Source organism: Peromyscus maniculatus, chromosome 11, assembly GCF_049852395.1.
Source record: "Peromyscus maniculatus bairdii isolate BWxNUB_F1_BW_parent chromosome 11, HU_Pman_BW_mat_3.1, whole genome shotgun sequence".
Classification (NCBI taxonomy): domain Eukaryota; kingdom Metazoa; phylum Chordata; class Mammalia; order Rodentia; family Cricetidae; genus Peromyscus; species Peromyscus maniculatus.
The window spans coordinates 68,420,103-68,435,873 of NC_134862.1; the positions used below are offsets into that span (position 1 = coordinate 68,420,103).

Here is a 15,771-nt window from a genome sequence, read left to right on the forward strand (position 1 = left end):
CAATGTTATCAGTTATCAGCATTTTATATACAATGGGGCTATTGAAAGTACCTTTTGTGAAGTTCTTTTTATTAAAAATTGCTTTCTTGCTACACATGAAATCCAAGCATTTGAGAAGCCAAGTCAGAAGAATTGCCATTAGTCCAAGACTGTCCTGGGCTAGAGTGAGTCCCTATGTTTAATAAAAACGCAAAATATAGTTGTATACTCTTTAACTCTATAAACAAAGTTTGGAAATGACTATTTCCAAAGAAAGTTCTTGATTCTTAATACTAAGTGTGAAGTCTTGATTGTTTGTGTCTAAGTTTTGGGGAGAAGGGCAGGAGGAAAGGAGCCTGGGCAGAAATTGGTTGACCCACAGCACCAGGGTGTGCTGTGAGCCCACCCCAGCTGGTCTTATTTGTAATTGATTGTGGAAAGAGCCTTATTTGTGGTTCTCAACTTCCCACATTTCTTTCTTTGAGCAAATTCTGCATGAGACAGTTGTTATAACAGTTTGCTGATTTTTCTAGGCCTGTTAGAAATCCAAGTTTGTTCTTCATTTCAATAAGCAATCTTGAGTAAATATAACTAGTCATTATATTTATTCTCCCTGGTTTTTTTAGCATAATAAATTCTAATCTAGATCCAAGATCCTTTTCTATAATGACCTGACTAAAAGTCAGTGATATAAATATCATTATGTAGGTAAAATTCAAGGAAAAAAGCATATGACTTGTGACCAACTATCTTAATTTATGTTTGCAAATATATATCAGGGATATGATTCAACCAAGGACAAGTAATGTATTTTCTCTTTGTTATTAAAATCTTTTAGAGTGCCCTTTTGAGGGTATCTTCTTGCTGCGTGCCACCAGTTTGTGTTTGTGTGTAACTGGATGTGTATATCTTTCCCCTCTTGACATGATATATGCCTCTCTTAATTTTCTCAGCCACAAATGTCTCTAAAAGCTATTAGATGAAATCTTTCTAACCAGATCGGTAATTATAGGAACCAACTGATCCCTATATTAATAATAATTCTGTACACTGTGCTAGTATCATTAATTACACAACCTGTCTGTATTGTTATACTTTAAGTTTGAATATAACTACTTTGGTGGCAAAGGAATGATCACATGCCAAACCTGGAGATAATGACAGGTGTAATATGTACTTTTTTATGTTAGGTTGGGACCTATGTCTTAAATTTTTTTACTATTCACCACTTAAGACAGCTTATTAGTGACACTCTTATTGTGACATTAAGACCTTTGAGGACCGAGATCTAAAGGGTAAATCTTAACGGGTAAATGGAGGCCAGGAAGGAAAGGAAAGAGAATCTATTGATTTCAGTGAAGGTAGGTTCATGGTTGGGGTAGATCTTTTTTTTTCTTCTCTGAGAGTTTATGTTTATATTCATCTGACTGCATATACATGTTTTAAAATAACAAGCATGTGGCTGAGCTCAGTGATAGTGTTTACCTAGCAAACACAAGGCCCTGAATTCAGTTCCCAGGACTGTCAGGGAAGTGCACTAAAATGATAGTCACAAGTTTATAGGCTATTTTGAACTGATTGAAGAAGTTTTTGAAATAGTAATTTTTTTTTTTTCAGAATGTTAAAACATCTTAGAAGTTCTGTGAAAAACCTCTGTGTGTTAAATGACTATTTTCTTTGGGACAGTTTTACCAGTTTTTAATGCTGATTTTCTTACATATTTAGTAAAGATAAATATCAGCAGCTAATTTATTCCTGATGTTTTATGTGTTTATTTACAATTACATTAGAATAACCTCTATTTGAAGTACAGATTCATACATAATTTTTATCTAATTAATTACTACACTTTCTTATATCTAGCAATAACGTTACTAGGAACTATCCAGCACTTAGAATGACATATCTTTTCTTAGAATGATTATTTAAAAAAAAAAAAAATTGGGATGGAGAAGTGATTAAGCAGGTAAGAACACTGGCTGCTCTTCCAGATGATGCAGGTTTGATTCCCAACACTCACATGGTGATTCATAAACATGTGTAACTTCAGTTCTAGGATATTCAGTGCCTTTTTCCTGGCCTCGTCATACACCGCACTCACATGGTGCACAGACATACAGTCTAAGTACCCATAGAGAGAAAATGAAAAAGATACCAGTATAACATATTTTCATTGCTCGTTCAGAAAAGTCTCAGTTTGAGCTGCAATGACTCAGTGGGCAAAGTGCTTCCTACACAAGCATGAGTTCCCAAGGTTGGATACATAGTACTCAAGTCAAAAACTAAACATGCCATTTTGTAGGCTGTTGCTTTGCCTTGTTGACCATATCCTTTGCTCTACAAAAGCTTGTCAGTTTCAGGAGGTCCCATTGATTGTTTCTCTCAGTGTTTGTGCTCCTGGTGTTATATTTAGGAAGTGATCCCCTATGCCAATGCATTCAAGACTACTTCCTACTTTCTCTTCTAGCAGGTTCAGAGTAGCTGGATTTATGTCAAGGTCCTTGATCCACTCGGATTTTGTGCACGGTGATAGATATGGATCTATTTGCAGCCTTCTACATGTTGATATCCAGTTATGCCAGCACCAATTGTTGAAGATGCTTTCTTTTTTCCATTGTACACTTTTGGCTTCTTTGTCAAAAATTATATGTTCATAGGTGTGCTGATTAATGTCAGGGTCTTCAATTCGATTCCACTGGTCCACATGTCAGTTTTTATGCCAGTACCAAGCTGTTTTTATTATTACTGTAGCTCTATAGTAGAGCTTGAAGTTAGGGATTGTGATGCCTCCAGAGGTTGTTTTATTGTACAGGATTCTTTTGGCTATCCTGGGTTTTTTGTTTTTCCATATGAAGTTGAGTATTATTCTTTCCAGGTCTGTGAAGAATTGTGTTGGTATTTTGATGGGGATTGAATTGCATTGAATCTGTAAATTGCTTTTGGTAAAATTGCCATTTTTACTATGTTAGTCCTGCCTATCCATGAGCATGGAGGCTACCTGGAAAACAGGACCCCAAGAAAGATACAGGGATCACCCAATGACAGAGAAATGGATGAGATCTACATGAACAGCCTGGACATGAGTGGGGATAATGAAGGGTGAGGGTTGAGGGAAAGAGAGCTTGGGTGGTGGGAGGGAAGCAGGTGATCCCAGCTGGATCAAGAACAGAGAGGGAGAACAAGGAATAGGAGACCGTGATAAATGAAGACCACATGAGAATAGGAAGAAGCAAAGTGCTAGAGAGGCCCACAGAAATCCACAGATACCCCCACAATAGACTGTTGGTAGTGGTCGAGAGACAGCCTGAACTGACCTACTCTGGTGATGGGATGGCCAAACACCCTAATTGTTGTGCTAGAAACCCCTTCCAATGACTGAGGGAACTGGATGCAGAGATCCATGAGCAGGCCCCGGGTGGAGCTCTGGGAGTCCAATTAGCTAGAAAGAGGAGATTTTATATGAGCAAGAATTGTTGAGACCAAGGTTGGATAAAGCACAGGGACAAATAGTCAAACGAAGGAAACACATGAACTATGAATCAATGGCTGAGGGGCCCCCAACTGGATCAGGCCCTCTGAATGGGTGAGACAGTCGATTGGCTTGATCTGTTTGGGAGGCATCCAGGCAGTAGGACCGGGTCCTGTGCTCATTGCATGAGTTGGCTCTTTGAAACCTGGGTTTATGCAGGGTCGCTTGGCTTGGCCTGAGAGGAGGGGACTGGACCTGCCTGGACTGAGTCTACCAGGTTGATCTCAGTCCTTGGGGGAGGCTTTGACCTGGAGGAGGTGGGAATGGGGGGTAGCCTGGGGAGAAGGGGAGGGGGTGGGAGGGGGGAGAACAAGGGAATCCGTGGCTGATATGTAGAACTGAATTGTAAAATAAAATTTAAGAAAAAAAAGAGAAAAACTAAACATGCCATCATGTGCCTCCAACCCAGATCCCAAGGGCAGAACAGTCTAACTGAAATGTTAAGTTCCAGATTCACTGAGAAATAGCCTAAATAAAACCTCTAGCCAGCTCCTTACACAACTCCTCGATCCACACACAAAAAGGTCTTAATTATGAAGGTCGGTCTCAGAATTGAAGCTATGATAAGTCAACTGAACATAAAAAGTCCTTTTGATTAGCAGTATAAATCCTTTCCTCATATTTGTTAGGTTTGTTAAAAAAAGACCAGATATTTGTTTGAATGAATCAAAAAACTGAGGTATAATAAAGGATTTATTCTGTCAGTCAAATAATAACCATCATGATTTAGTATTATCCTAGATGACCTTAAGCAAGAACGCCTAAGTGGAGCGGAAGTAAGGGAGTGAAATGTAATGGGATAATCTTGTTCCCTTTTGATGAAGAAACTCTATTCTCCCAGATATCAAAGAAGGGTGCATTTGGCCTAGCAAAAGCTATGTACACTGACTGAGGAACACTACCTCCTACCACCTTCATTCTATAGCCAGATCCTTTCTTTTATTGCAAGTACTTGATAGTTAGAAGGAAATTTTACAAGGCCTGTGCATGTGTGCATGTATGTGATTTGAAATGTCTGTGTATGGATGCATAAAATTTAAAAGATGTCTATATGTAGTGAATCGAGTTGAGGCTCTCTTGTACTTGTTAAATGCTTTTGTAAGATCCCTTTCTCCATCTCCAAGATGACTAGTTCAGTAAGATAGAAGCCAATATTGATGTTTTTTTTAGTCTCTACAAACTAATTCCTGGCTTTGGTTTTCCTTAGAAACAACATAATATATTTTGGTTTCCATACAATAGAAACAACATAATATAATCTTTCTTTTTGTCTGGTTTCTTCAGCCTGTTTTGTTGTCATTCCTTGTATATATAGTTTTATGTTGTTGTTGTTGTTTTTAAATCAAAGCAACATTTTGATTTATAACTGTGTTCACCCATTTTGGATATAAAACCTATTTCTGGTTTTGAACTGTTTTGAGAAATAAATATTTATATGGTTTAGTATCCTTTCTTTTGCATACATACATCTACAGGGTAGAATTGCTACATTATAGGGTAGATATGCAGTTAACTTTGTAAGGAACTTGCACACTTTTTCCCAAAATTGTCATATTATTTTTCATTCTTATCAGCTAACTATGTTCTCCTAATTATTCCTTATCCTTGCCCACATAGGACATTGTCAGTTTAATTTATTCTAGTAAGTATAAGTTATGTTAAAATTAGGTGAGATAAGTTTGTCAACATTTTTATGAAGATAGTCATAAACTCTGTAGTTTTATTTGTCCTCTTAAACTCAGCCATGCAATTTTTTTTCTATTAGTTGTTTGAGAATTTCATGCAATGTGTTTTGATCATAGATCATATTCACCTCTTCTCTGATTCCTCCCCCCCTACTCCCATACTCTCTCTACCCATCCAGCTCTGGTGCCCTCTTTTTAGTTTAGTTGTTTGTTTGGTTGGTTGGTTGGTTGTTTTTGTTATTTGGTTTTTTTTTTTTTTTTTTAAACCCATCAAGTCTAGTTTGTGCTGCCCATATATTCTTGGATGTAGACTTCCACTGGGGTGTAGTCCATTTACCAGGGACTGCACTCTTTGGGGGGGGGTTGTTTATTTGTTTGTTTGTTTTTGCTTTGTTTTTTGGGGGGGGCTTGTTTTATTTATTTATTTATTTATTTATTTATTTATTTATTTATTATGCATACAGTGTTCTGCCTGCATGCCAGAAGAGGGCACCAGATTTCATTACAGATGGTTGTAAACCATCATGTGGTTGCTGGGAATTGAACTCAGGACCTCTGGAAGAACAACCAGTGCTCTTAACCTCTAAGCCATCTGCCCAGCCCTTTTTTTTTTTTTTTTTTTTTTTTTTTCATTCTAAGAATATTTTCAAACTCAAACATTGTTTTCTGTGTGTTTTTTTATCCTATATTTTGTTGATTTTTACATTTATGTGTTTATTAGTCCATTAGAATTTTTAGGGTGATATAATGTATAAAGATTGAGGGGTTTTTTTATATATGTATTTCAACAGACATACAACTGCTTTTCACAAATATGGTTTGTCAGAACACAGTCCAAGAATGGAGTCATGTGAGGGGAATTCTGAGTGCTTATGGGAAAAATTCCAAAAAAAAAAAAAAAAAACACAGATGAGAGTCTTGTGGCTTCAGTTTCTTCAAGAACAAGGAATTGTTCTTGGAATGTGCTGTTGTGCCCCTCCCAGGTGTGGCAGTTAGGAGTGAGTTGACTTTTAATTCATTATAACTGGCTATTGTTATTTATTTATATGCCTCTATGCCTGCCACATGTTACTTATCCTTGTGATTAGACACTTTACTCATGTGATTCTTAACCCTGAGTGTAAATTGTCTGGTGCTCTAAATGAAGTTGACTATTGAATAAGACTTTAGTACACCTCATTTTTAGGCTCCACTCTCCTAGGTTCACACTGCCAACTAGAGCACTAAACAATGATTGTTTCAGTACTCTTTGTAATACTAATTATTCTTGCCAAGTTCTTTTGAAAATTTGCATGATCATATACTGATTTGTTTTTGAGCTTTCCATTTTCTTATCTGTTATAGTTCTCTTTGGTGATGGTGACATGCTAGGATTACCTTTTAAATTTCTATTTTAAAAATCTGTAAAAACTTTAATTGTGATTGCAAAAATAATTAATATTATTTTAAACACAATCTGACCCATGTACATAAATACATGTAGGTTTGTTTTTAAGAAACTCGCAGAATTGTTTTACAATTTTTAATATTAGGTCTTTATCTGTAAGTGGGTAATTGTTTTAGATGCTTCTATAAGTAACATTTTTAAAATTCCATGTGTTTGTCATTTATAGCTGGTTTATAGAAAAAAATATTTTCATGTAAATGATGTTGTACATTCCTACAAGAATCAGTTTAATAGTTCCAGTAGATACTCACTAGGATTTTGTACATAGATAGACATGTAATTTGCAAGTGAGGATAGTTTTACCTCCTTCTGATTTCTGTATTATTTTTGGTATGAGGATGTGGTGCTTTTATAATTTATTTACACATTTATATGTAGATAATTTATCACCTTGAATAAAATTTTTATTATGTTAGTAATAAATTCAAGTGAATTTTATATTAAATGTGATTTTTCTCTTCTCAATGTAATGAATTGTATTCTTTGATATTTTAAAGTTTTTGATGCTTGGGATTGAGCCCAGGGTCTTGTATAAATGCTAAGCTTTCCTGTAGCAGAGAACTATACCCTGAGCCTGTCGTTGATTTGTTAATATTAGAAACCAAGTTAATGTCAGGATAAATCCTACCTAAATTGGCTAGTTTTATTTTCATGACTTTCTCTGATGTTGTTTCATTCATAAACTGAGTTTGAAAATGTTCCTTACTCCTTAGTCACCATCTTTTCCTTCTGTCCTATTGAGCTATTTTGCATTTTTATTACTTGTCAGTCCTATTGGCATAAAGTTATTCATAGTGATTTATTATTTTAGTGCCTGAGATATCAAGTGATATATAAAGCCATGAGAGTCTGTTTAAGAAGTATTAGGGAAATTTAGTAAGGTAAATTGAGGAAATCCACTCATGAATACCGAACAGAGTAGACAGCTTAAGTCATCCTCTGATCTGACCAGGATTTGGTAATGTGGATTGACAGTAGGTTTGCTTTTTTTGCTATTTTCCTGTCACTGTGTAGTTTCACCATATAAAAGTAAAGTTTATTATTCAGACCTAGAATCAAGGAGAACTGACCCCTAGGCAAGTTACTGAAGCACTGCTTCTTTGTAGTTTCCTCCTTCATGATATTTTACATACAAATTCTAGTCCAACCATGGTCATTCCAACCTCCCAGTACTCTTAACATCATTCTTGGCCTTGTCGATTCAGTGAGCCCTCATCTTCTACTTAGATTTCTCTATGCTATATTTAGATTCCCCTTCCCTACTTTATGGTCCAGAAATTGCCTCTAAGCAGAAAGCCCCAAGGTGTTTAGGAGACTCCCAGCATTGGTTTCTTTTCTCAGGGATTGGAGTACTATGCTGTCTATACTCCAGTAGTTCACTCTTCTAGTTATTCATAGTAGGAGAACAAATCCCACTTGTTTACTGTGTCCTGGCCAGAAATAATAGTTGTTTATTTATGCATATTTTATTTGTGTGTGCTTGCATATGTGCCTATTATAAAAATAAAATCTATTCACATTTCAAATAATGATATCTCTCTAGGAATAAATTCTCAAACTAAGCAAATACTTCTTCTTGGTCAGGTTACTTAGGATTTTAACATAGTGACGTTGTTAAACATTGTTGTAGAGAAAACACTGCACTGGCATTATTGACGAATGTGGTATATGTGATTTCTGTTTTTATAAAAAGCCCTGCTAAGTTTTCCATTGTCTTTCTTAATCTTTAGATGGAGAAAAAGTGGACAAATGTACTAACTATCTTTGAGGAGAGTTTTGCAGTAAGCTACACAAAAAAGGAAACAAATAATGAGAATTGCTGTCATTTTTATTTCACAAGTAAAATCTCCATCTAGCAAGACTATAATTATAGCAAACAAACACCAGTCACCCAGAATGCAAATATGGCTTGGCTTGTTCAAAGCTTTTAAGTAATAACCTCTAATAACAAGTAAAGTTTCTGGTTTTGTTTTTCTATTAGATTGAAAAAAAAATTTAGTACTAAATCTCTCCTTTGTATGGTGTTTGGAGGAAGGGTGCACTAATATGTGATGATGTTATTTTTTTTTTATTTCATTGTGTTTTACTTTGAATAGTTTTGAGCGTGTGTAAGAATTCTTAGGACACTGTGCTATGTATATGTCAATCCTGAAAGACCATTTGAGCTAACTCAGTTTATACATTGACTTGTCAATAGGTTGTGTGTTACTTATCTGTCTCCATGGACAGTGGTGTTAGGAGTTAACCTCTGGCAACAACAGTTACATCATCTATAAATGCCAGTCCTAAGATTGCAAACAAGACATGCTTGTGCACAGCGGGTAGTTATCAGATGTTTTATTCTTTGATCTAACATGCTGTAGACTTCAAACTCCTCTTGTGTGGTCATTTAGATAAATTGCCCTGTTTATATATTAACTCTAAACTTCTATATTGTGAGATATTCTAAGTTAGGGTTCTAATCCAAATACTGAAACTTTTGAACACCAACATAAGGAATTGTTATATTTGAGCCCTGTTCTAGACAAGAATACCCAATCTGTATATATCATACTTTCCCATGTTTCCTTGCCCCAGGAATCATATGACTCAATTACATAATTTATAATCTCAGTACATGGCAGAAAGGGGTTCCCTGCTAGTCAAAATCAGTCCTCATGTTCACCTTTCTGCCTTCCCCTTTACATTAAAAAGTCACTAGAACCAAAATGAAAGAAAGAACTGATGCTAAATCTAAAAGCTTTTCATTGTCCTTATATCATATGTTCCCATAGCAATGGATGATTCTTAAGGGCCCTGGTACCGAGGTATCTGTTCTAGCAATAGCCTTCTCGGAAAGTGTGGAGTCTTAACCCTTCTTAAGCAGCAACCAATTGATTGGAGTTTTTTTGTTTTTGTTTTTGTTTTTGTTTCTTTATTTCTTGTTACTTTTTGCAAGCCAGTCTTTTCTGGGTACTCTCGAGGTGGTTTGGGTATCACACAGCCAGCTTTTGTTTCAGTGCTTACTGTTTTCTGAGGCAGGTGTAGGAATTCTGCCTCCTGATCTTTGTAAACTCAGATCAGTGAAAGAGTACATAAGACCCATTTGCTTCCTGGTCCTTTCACTTCACACACCCTCTCAGTATGACAGCATCGATAGAGTGTGTGATTACCCAAAAAAAATGTCTGAACTTTCACTTAACACACCCTCTCAGTATGACAGCATCGATAGTGTGTGTGATCACCCAAAGAAAACATCTGAACTAGCTCTCAGTGAACCTGCGTTCTCTGTCTTACCATTGCAAGAAAAACACCCAACTATCAAAAGATTAGCAGTGTCCATTCTCCCATCTTGTTTCTCTTGATACAAGTGTGACCTTGGATGCTATCTCCACTGACTACATTGAAGGGTATTCTAATCCCTCTGACAATTCTGTGACAATAGAACAAATTATTTATTTGCTCATACAAAAGTAGTAACAAAATGAGTAGTTTTCAGATGGAGCTTTCTTTACCTAAAAAAGTCAAAGAAATTTTAAAAAAGAAATATATATTTGTAAAATACATATTTCTTATGTCATACAGGAAAACTAAGGTTTATAATTCAGCTTGGCTAATGTGACATTCTTATACAGATAAAAAGTTTATTTCTACTTATACTTTGTCATGAAACCTTAAGTAAAGGATATTCAGGCAGATTCCAGTCTTCCATTAAAACATGGCCATTTTGTCTGTTTCTTGTAGCTATCATTTAGATTTTGTCTGTTAGCCATATGGTTTGTATTACAGTCTTAAAAGTCTGTCCATCACTTAGCTGCCTATCTTTGTGAGCAAGACTTCCATGCATCTCTGAGTTCTGGAGCTACATACTCTCTGAAGATATGTCTGAACCCTGAGATTTTTTTTCTCTTCCTACCCTTTCCTGCTTTCCAAACAAAATGGGGTTTTCCCCCTTAAGGCTTAAAACATGAAAGTACTTTGTGACATAAATTCTCACTGAGATTATTACAAAACTGTTACTAACACACAGGTTGAATAGAGGAATATCTTACTGGAAAAAAAAAATGAAACAAGTTTTTCTTCTGTAAGATGAATATTCTGCTATCCATGTTTTTCTGGTTGTACATATCTGTCCATGGAGATTTGTACTAGATATTGACATGTCAGTTCTTTGTATTTTATGGTAAAGACTCGATTAATAGAGAATGTTCTAGAGAAGCAGATGCTCACTGTTTCTCAAGTTAACTTTACATATGCTAAAAGCTGTCTTTCCACTTTCAATTCCCTTGGTATCTTAGGGTGAAGTAGAGGAAGAAGGGTGAAGAAGAAATTATTCTCAACTGCCCTGCAGGAAATCCTCCTCGGTTTCTAAAGCTCTTCTTTTTGTTTTTCTTCCCCCTAGGAGTCTAATGTGCTGATTGCTGCTAACAGCCAGGGTACAATTAAGGTAAGCCATTTCATATACTCCCCCCCCCCCCAATTTAAACTCAGATCCTTTTCTTAAACTGCAACAGGTTCTTAGAAATATACAGCTGTACTGAGCCTTCATGATCATTTCAAATTAGGGGTTTCAGTCCTCAGAAATGACTTGATTGGCATTGAAAGAAATAGGTAGCTTGCAGTTATGGAGATGATCATGCTTCTTGGGGCTGGGCTAGATGGATTGATAAATGGTCAGATAAACAGAAGAGGACTGTTGAGCGTTTACTCTGGACTAACATAGCCATACACAGGCTATCTAGTACACAGTCTGTGGTAGAACATGGGTGCAGATGTATTTGCTCTCTTCATCTGTGTTTTGTTCTTCGTCCTGTTTCTCTTTCTTCACTTCCATAGCAAGGATTTTTTTTTAATCCCTCCTTGCTAAGGTGGGAGTCAGGGTGGAGAAGAAATTTTAGTGGTCTGTAATCTGAAAATCTGTATGAACCCGAGAGCACAGTCTGAGTGACAGAGTCAGTTTTCTGCGTGTGATTGTTTTTTTTAGTTAATGGTTCAAGGACATCAAACTTTCATTTGATTATAACTTGTACTATTTAGCCCTTGGGCATAATGCATTATTTATGTAAATAAATGCTAAGCTAAGCAGTGAAATTTTTCTAAACAAAACCTTGTTTGGATGGAGATTTTTAAATACATAAGTTTAGCTAACACATATTCTGAGAGAACATCTTCCTTCAATATGTTCTTCTGGAAATTCCACAAAGCATTTTTTTATGCTGTGTCTGTATTGACACATATTTTGCCACAATTTCCTTTAATTCATAAATGCACAGTTGCCCAAAGCATCCAGGGAGCAAATTCAAACTAAGCACATCCTGTGAAGATGAAACATATAAACTCAAGGAAGAACTGCATTGGTAACTAGTCAGGCTAACTCATATGACAGTTGCCTTTTTCAGGCAGGTAGTCTGTTTGGTAATATCTTTTCTTAAGAGGGACCACAACTTCAATGAAAACGAGGCCTTTGCACTGATCAGCATTAGTTCCTTTCTGGAGGTCTCAAGCAAGATTAACACTACGTCTTGGAATTTGATTAAGTCCCTAGCCTCTCAGTTTCACATTCTCTTGGCAAGGCATGGATTGAAAATGGAACACCTTAATCAACAGTCTAGACATACGGAGCAAATGGAATTATTAACATCCCTATAGTAACTCCAAAGCTACAATGGAATCCTGTAGACTCTCAGAACCAAACAAGATTTTTCAGCATTGACCTGTCATGTTTAGAGAACCCTAATGTACTACAATGTGCACACAAAAAGCATCATGAAGCTCAAGCAGAAGGTGAAGGGTTGCACATCTCAGGTTTTTATGATGTAAAGTTACAGTGTCCGTGGAACAGTCCTTGACAGTCTCACAACCACCTTCATGTTCTCTGTCCTTTCTTAGCCATTTCCTTCCTTATTTCCTCACTTTTAATTTTAACACCATCACGGCTTACTTTTATGGCATGCTAATAACTTAACACCAAAAATCTACGTATTTTGATACCAGATGGCTGACATTGAAATTGAAATCAACAGGAAAGGCAACATTGATATCCTCTAAATCTTGATTGCTAGTATTGCCTTAATGTTGGCAACCTAGTGCTTATTAAGAGAAGAAATACTAAAATTTGTAACAATATTTTTCCTTAAGAGTGTATTTAGATACCAGAAAATACTCCCAAGATATTCTGTGCATGCTTCACCTCAGCCCATTTGTGTCCTTCAGTTTCACATAGTTCACTTTAAAGGCTCCCCAACTGGTGTAGTAACTAATTTGAAATTTTTCATACCGTGCTTGAATTGAAAGAAGGAATGAACATCTGGTTCCTTCCAGTTCTTTGGCATTATACCAGTTAGTAGGTATTTTTATTTGGTTTTCCAGTAGTACATACAGTGAAGTGTCATTAAACTCTGTATGTTTTATAACGACTCTGTAAAACTTTTCCTTCTATTTCCCCCATTAGGTGCTAGAATTGGTGTGAAGGGATTCCTGAAGTCAAATCGTGTTTGATCCTCCTGAAAACCATCTGCAGCTGATGATGAGAAAGAAAAAAATGGCATGTGATGTCTCTCAAAAGTCAGCCTGGGTTTTGGATTTGTTCTGAGTACCTTCTTTCCTCCTTTTACACCATTGAGACATTGGGAATACCCAGAGAATTCTCCGCCATCAGTGTAACCATGAACTTCGCTGTTGGCAGTGTGGCTAATTTTTATGATAGGGAAACAAATTCTTTTAAATAAAAATAAATAAAAAATAATAAAAGTTTATTGAGCCACAGCTGAGCTGGGAATGCATTTGTCAGGTGTGGTGAGAGTCTTTTGAAGAAGCAGCAAATGTGGGCTGTGGAGAATGTACTGCCTGGGGCAGGAGAGAGGCTCAGTGAAGAAGAGCACTGGCTGCTCCTACAGAGGAGCCAGGTTCAGTTCCCAGCACCTGCTTAGTACCTCGAAGCTACCTGTAGCTCCAGTGGAAGATCTGACATCCTCTTCTGGCCTCCTGGAGCACCAGGTATGCATATGGTATACGTACAAACATCCAGGCAAAATGCTCACACATTAAAATGAAAATAAATCTTATTTTAAAAGAAAAAAATGTACTGGCGAGTAATTTTAAAGTTGTTTTTCCCACCCCTTTTGTAATTGTGCATATCAACATGAACAAAAGATGAAATGTGTAGATTCCTTCCAGTGAGTTTATTGATTGCAATAAAAAAGATTAAGAATCTCTTTCTATATACCCTGATGAGATTATCATTATCAGATCTTTTGGGTCCCTCCAGAGCTGGTCAAAGATCTAAGAGTTTGACTTACTGAGATAAGTAAAAAAGGAGGGATGGTCCTTACAACTCTCTTTGGCACCAATAAGCCTTTGATAAAACCAAATCCGCTTTTCTTTTAACCAGACCTACCAGATTGTACTGGCCAAGACTGATGAGTGACTTGGAGCAAAGTCAGCAGACCTTTTCTGTAAAGGGACAGATAGGAAATAGTTTAGGCTTTGCTGGGCATGTGGTCTCTGTTACAACTGCTGAGCTGAGCTTGCTCCACTGGTGCATCAGAAAAGTAGCCACAGATATATGGACAAATGAGCATGGCAGCTCATTATCTGCAAGCCCCTGACTTAGAATTAAACTTGTATACTCTGGTACCCTCAGCTTCAAAGCCATGTGACCTCCTAAATTGTATAGTTAGTTTATAAGTCATTTTCACATCAGACCATTGGGTCGAGCAAAAGTAAAATGGAGAACTACTTAAAGTCTGAATACTTTTCAGAAAAAATGGTTCAAGCAAAATTCTCCACACATTTCATGAAACACTTGCAGGAAGGTTTGTTAAGTACAGGTATGCATGAAGAATACACTATCTCAGTCGATCCCTCAGCTAAAGGTTATTGAGACCTAAGTAAGCTTACATTTTTTTTTCTCTGAAATTATTGAAGCCAAGTGTCTCTTGGAAATTAGAATCTTTTGAATAACAGAAAATTCACAAAACACGTGTAACTATACTAAATAGCAACCCCACCAAAACTAAAGCAGTATTCCATGGTCCAACACATACTTCTGCAACAAAGCATGCATATTCACATTGTATAAGATTGGTTAATAAAGAGGAAAAAGAATCCTACAGTAGTTTAGGTAAGGTTTTATCTCCAAATGACTTTTCCTCAAACTTAGGTGAAAGTTATTAGTTTTCATAGCTTCAAGAGAATTGCATCTTACATGACTTATAAAATTTAAAACCTGCTGCACGTTTGGCCCCAAGTCGGAGAGAAGGGCTACTATCTGGAGGCTAGAGAGATGGCTCAGTAGTCAAGAGCACTGCTGCTCCTGTAGAAGACCCAAATTTGATTCCAAGAAACAACAGATCTGCTCACAACCAGTTATAGCCCCAGTTCCAGGGAATCTGACATGGTGCGCAGATATACATGGCAGTGAAACACCCATACACGTGAATACATCTTTAAAAATTCAAGTTACCATCTGTCACCAATGAATGTTAAGATGAATGAATGGCAAGTTGTAAAAATGTAGGGAGAATGTTCTAACAGAGATCCTGGTGTTAGGGCTACATGTCCTGAAAATCTTTAAAATAGGAAGTAGTTAATGCCACCTTGAATGCCTTTAAATGAAAGTGATGTTTTTGTTGTTCATTTGCATTGTTTTTACATGCCAACGTTATTGTTTACCTCAAGCTCTCTATATAATAGAGTTGGTCGTGTTAGATTCTGTTTGGTTATCAAAAGGACTTGCTTTTCTTTTTTAAATAAATTATTTTAAGGTGGTGCTTCCTTTTTCTTTTTTCTTTTCTTTTTCTTTTTTCTTTTTAAAGATAGATTACCATGTAGCCTAGACTTTTCACTCTGTAAGTTACCTTGAGCTTCTAATCATCCCGCCTCCACATTGGGTGCTGGGATATAATCATGTACCATCCCTCTTAGTTTTAAGTGCTGGGGAATAAAACCTAAAGCTTTATGCATTTATCAACTGAACCTATATCCTTAGCCCCTTCATTTATTTTTTTTTCTTGAAAATCATAAAGCTTTCTAAATTTGAGTTCACCTCTGCAGGACATCAAGATCAAAATAATAGTCATATTCCTTGTAAAAATACAGTACTTAAATTATGATTAGAGAACATGCACATTTTTAACACCAAAAAAATTCTA

General features: G+C 36.4%; 1 protein-coding gene across 7 annotated transcripts in view; it reads left to right on the plus strand.

The window, feature by feature from the left end:
- Window positions 1-13,849, plus strand: part of Cop1 (COP1 E3 ubiquitin ligase) — a 123,280-nt gene extending 109,431 nt beyond the window's left edge. For all 7 annotated transcript variants that reach the window (XM_076547787.1, XM_076547786.1, XM_076547788.1 and 4 more), the window contains 2 exons: window positions 11,022-11,066; window positions 13,071-13,849. In XM_076547787.1, the coding sequence (XP_076403902.1) occupies window positions 11,022-11,066; window positions 13,071-13,088 (63 nt within the window). In that variant the 3' untranslated portion in view covers window positions 13,089-13,849. The remainder of the gene's footprint in view (window positions 1-11,021; window positions 11,067-13,070) is intronic.
- The last annotated feature ends 1,922 nt before the right edge of the window (window positions 13,850-15,771 follow it).